Source organism: Pinus tabuliformis, chromosome 6, assembly GCF_031772625.1.
Source record: "Pinus tabuliformis cultivar Carrire ecotype Pingquan chromosome 6, CPIR1, whole genome shotgun sequence".
Classification (NCBI taxonomy): Eukaryota; Viridiplantae; Streptophyta; class Pinopsida; order Pinales; family Pinaceae; genus Pinus; species Pinus tabuliformis.
In genome coordinates this window covers 171,512,906-171,517,305 of record NC_142292.1, presented here as the reverse complement: position 1 = coordinate 171,517,305, position 4,400 = coordinate 171,512,906, and the positions used below count along the sequence as shown (strand labels likewise).

The following is a 4,400-nucleotide window of genomic DNA, read 5'->3' as shown; positions in this document are numbered from 1 at the left end:
TCCCCAAGGGGGAATGAGGATGCCGCAAAGGCGGTGAAAACAAAGAATACCAAAAATTCTGACACGGTCATATGCGGTAGAGGGGCGTTGGTGACTAATGATCCGCGTAATCTCCTGTTTCACACAATTTTAATCTGAGGCGGCCGGCCGCGTCGTGAAGAGTGCGTGACTCAGTACTGTTGCTTCGACGGAGACTGAAATTAAAAGTTGGAAAATTAAGATCAGCATATGGCTTCTTAATGTCAATACAGGCGGCATTCATGACTGGGTCATTCACTCTTGGCTTGGCTTGGGTGGGGAGACTTGTATTAAAATCGGAAATGGCATATGGCCGCTACGTTATAAAAGGAAAAGGAAGAACGTTCAAAATTCATTCTTCATCGAACTACTCAGTGCAGCATCATCATCTATCATTTAAGCATCGAATTATCGTAAGGAAGAAAAGAAAAGAAAAGAGTTGCAGGCATGGAATCCTTTCCGGCGTTAGCCCTTGCAGTACTGGTGATCTTGTCATACGCGAATAGTGTTGTTATTGTGCGCGCAGGTGATCCAGATCCTTTACAAGACATTTGCGTCGCTGATTTAAAGAGCAAAGGTAATTTGCATTTGATGATTGTGTATTTCTATTTCTGATGCGTTTGCCATCAATACTGCGATCATCTAAATGTTGTTTTAATTTGATTTATGATGCAGTTATTGTGAACGGATTCCCGTGCAAGGATGCGGCCATGGTTACAGCAAAGGACTTCTTGTTGAGCGGCCTAGATAAAGCGGGAGATACAAGTAACATGTTGGGATTTAACGTAACGCCAGCCTCTGTCATGGAGCTACCAGGCCTGAACACCTTAGGAATCTCCATGGTTCGGATTGATTTCGCTACTCCTCTCGGCCTCGTTCCCCCTCACATACATCCGCGGGCCACCGAAATCTTGGTGGTCATCGAGGGTACTCTTTCAGTTGGTTTCATCACCACTAACAACACATTGATCGCCACAAAGCTTGAGAAGGGAGACGTGTTCGTGTTCCCCAAAGGCCTTGTGCACTTCCAACTCAACATTGGCTCTGTCAACGCAGTGGCCATCTCTGGACTGAGCAGCCAGAATCCAGGAACTCAGCTGGTGGCCAACGCACTGTTCGGGGCCTCTCCCCCTGTTGATGCCTCCGTTCTTGCCAGAGCTTTCCAGATCGATACCAAGCTCGTCCACCGTCTCCAAAACAAATTCAAGTCCACCTCCTGATCTCATGACGACGTCACTTCTCGTTTGCATGAATCATAATAGAACAGATTTGGTCTTTCGTTGATATTTATATAAAAAAATAAAACCCCTCTCCTACTCTCAGGGTGACGGAGTAATAGGTAGTCATTCTTATCTAATAATATGTATGGTACCCCATAAATGGAGGGTCAATATTGCAAATCCGCGGTGTTTGTTTGGATTAATAAATTTCACAGCTTTAATTTCATATCCTGTAGACTTCCTTGCAATTTGGTGGTTATATTATATAATAAAAAGGATAATGAAATTCATTCCATTCCACCGTCATTCATATTTTCTCCACTTATTTTTGTTCTCCTATGCATGAATTAGACATTCCATATAATTCTCTACCACGGACAAGACGTCGTTCAATCTCGTTTATCTGGCATTACAATTACAATGGCATGGCATCAACTAAATGTTATTCACGAATATCATGTACACTTCCTGCAATTTGGTGGTTAATATATATATAATAAAAAGGATAATGAAATTCATTCCATTTGGACACCCTCTCTTCATCGTCGTTCATATTTTCTCCACTTATTTTTGTTTGGATTAATAAATTGCAAATCCGCGGTGTCTTATAGATCGCAAGTTTATATGTCAATAAATAAAATGCTTTTCTATTTGCTTTCAGAAATTTATGTACAACTACATATTTAGATCGTATAGAAAATGATTAGCCAAATACATCTCGAAACAATATGCATGCATGGTCTACAGCTAGATTTCAATGATGATGAAGATGATGCAGGTAAAGATGAGGATGATGATAATATTAACTACTTGAAAGATCATATGAACATTGATTGACAATGATACACTAGATGACATTGTTGCAAACAATTATGTTAATGACCAATACTTCTAAATTTTCAGAATTATTTGGAATCCGTGTTTAAAAAATGACGTTTCTTATGGCCTAAACTTTGAAATGATTCAGTATTATGTGACAATACAAATTACCTATTGCAATATCATTAAAGTGTTCAAGATATGATATGAATCATTGGAAGAAAATATTAGGACTACTTGTATGCCTCTTCCATTTGTTTTGTATCAATAGAGATTGTGATGAAAACAGAGCATCAAAGGTGAATTTTGAATCCTTTGATTACATTCAAACATTGAAGATAATACATCAAATGAAATACTGAAAGGAAACAATCACTAAAGAACATAGACTAGAAAATACCAACACATGAATCTCTAGTTTCAAATTCTCAAGTACTTCTGATCTTGACAAACTTTAATTCATTTTAGAAAAAAGTATTTACATACACACAATAGTCCTTATTTTCTCAAAATACAAACCTTTTCCTCATCGAGATGAGAGAATTTATACAAAATTTACAAAACATTTAGTTTTGCAATCTTTGGGAAAAAAACCTCACTATTAGCAAAAATGTAAGATAAATTTGCAATATGTTGTAGGAAAGCCTAAGATTGTGTATGAGACATCATGATCAGTTGAAGTAGAAGATTCCTCCAATGCAATCCATTCTCACTAAATGAAGTTATCCTTTGTCGGATGGTTGTTGATGGGAATGATGTTGTTATCATCTCTTTATAGATAGTATCCAATTATGTGTGAAAAACATATGAGATCGGTGGTAAATCATTGACGACTCTTCTTATTTGATTAAGAAGATTAATTTTTTTCTTCTTAAAGGTCGAAAATATTTTGACCCGTTATATTAGAAGAAGTCTGGTTGAATTATGACGTGTCATTCCTCTTTTCTTGAAACTTGACCTGATACTCTTCATCTGGGATAAGCACTCCTTGATCATTCGAGAAGCTTGGTAAATCCTGCACAAAAATATCCTAGAAGATATCTTTAAAATATGATACTCTTCCTAACATATAATTTTCTTTTCCTATCAACCCTTTATTAAGTCGTCATTCACAATATACTTTCTAGCTTGAAATACAAGGTTAGCCCTGTTCTGTATTCCTGAAAAAACCAATTTAGTTTTGGTCTGGCTTGCGTTGAGATGTAACAACCCCTCGTTAAAAGTTCATCTAATAAAAGTTAATAAAGGAAAAACAAGACCACAGTTAAGGGACACTTGTTCCAATCTGGATGTTGGGAAAATATATCCTAGTGGGAATCACTGGATGTGTTTATGGCTAAAGGAAATTAGCAAAGGCAATCGCTAAAGCATTAAAAAGGAAAAAAGATATTTTGGCACATTTATTTATGAAAATAAAGGAAAATAGGAGAAAAGAAGGTGAAAGGTCACAGGTTGCATCTCAGGAGGAAATTGAAGGAAAATAATGGAAAATGAAGAAAAAAGAGGCCTCATTGATAAAAAGCCTTATGAGGAACAATTCATGGCTTTTTGTCAGTTCAATTTTGGAGATCTCTCATTATTCTGTCTCTCTCTCTCTCACCCTTGGACACTTAGAGTTTTCTTGGAGCATTCTAGATTTGGAGCAAGGAAGGGAAAATTAAGCAGAGGAAGGACAAGGAAAGGAATGGAAATCAAAGATCAAGCAAGGAGGATCAAGATCAAGCAAGGAGGATCAAGATCAAGCAAGGAGGCATTCCAATCTTGGTTTGGTTTTGTGATCTCGGTGTCGATTTTGGTGAACTCACAATTTGGTGAGGGTGGAGGTGGTCTAACCTCTAGATTATCTTGGTTGTTTTTGGTTTGGTTTATCCATGAGATCCCACATTCATGCTCGGAATATGGCGCAGAGGTGACTAGCTGGAAAAATAAATAAATAAATAAATATAATAATAATAATAATAATAATAAAATTGGTTCAACCATGTCTATGGTCAGGTGGTACGTGGAAGTCCCAACCCTGGTTGGCTCTTGCCTATGTTTAATAAAAACTAAGTTCTCTTTCTTTTTTACTTACTATTATGTGGCCTTAATGGTTGTTATCCCATTTTTATTTACAAGGTTTAATGTTGGTTATAAGCATTGTTAGAGGACTGGTTATAGTCATGGTTATTTCATGTATTTACTTATAATTGAAAGGATAGTGGGTGCAAGACCTAATTGCTGTCAAAACAGTTAAGGGAAGAGGGTGGTGATCCTTCTTGTCAAGTCTCATATGAGTTATCAGTCATTTATGATATGTATTCTATTTATGTCCTGTAGATTGCATTGATGCCAAGTGTTTCA

The 4,400-nt window shown here is 37.0% G+C and overlaps 1 protein-coding gene across 1 annotated transcript; it reads left to right on the top strand.

The window, feature by feature from the left end:
* The first annotated feature begins 388 nt into the window (after nucleotides 1-388).
* LOC149257943 (putative germin-like protein 2-1) lies at nucleotides 389-1,464 on the top strand. Its single transcript, XM_089370428.1, has 2 exons — nucleotides 389-595; nucleotides 694-1,464. Exons 1-2 carry the CDS (start codon nucleotides 466-468, stop codon nucleotides 1,236-1,238), a joined length of 675 nt encoding a protein of 224 aa, XP_089226554.1. The 5' UTR covers nucleotides 389-465; the 3' UTR covers nucleotides 1,239-1,464.
* Nucleotides 1,465-4,400: the final 2,936 nt, after the last annotated feature.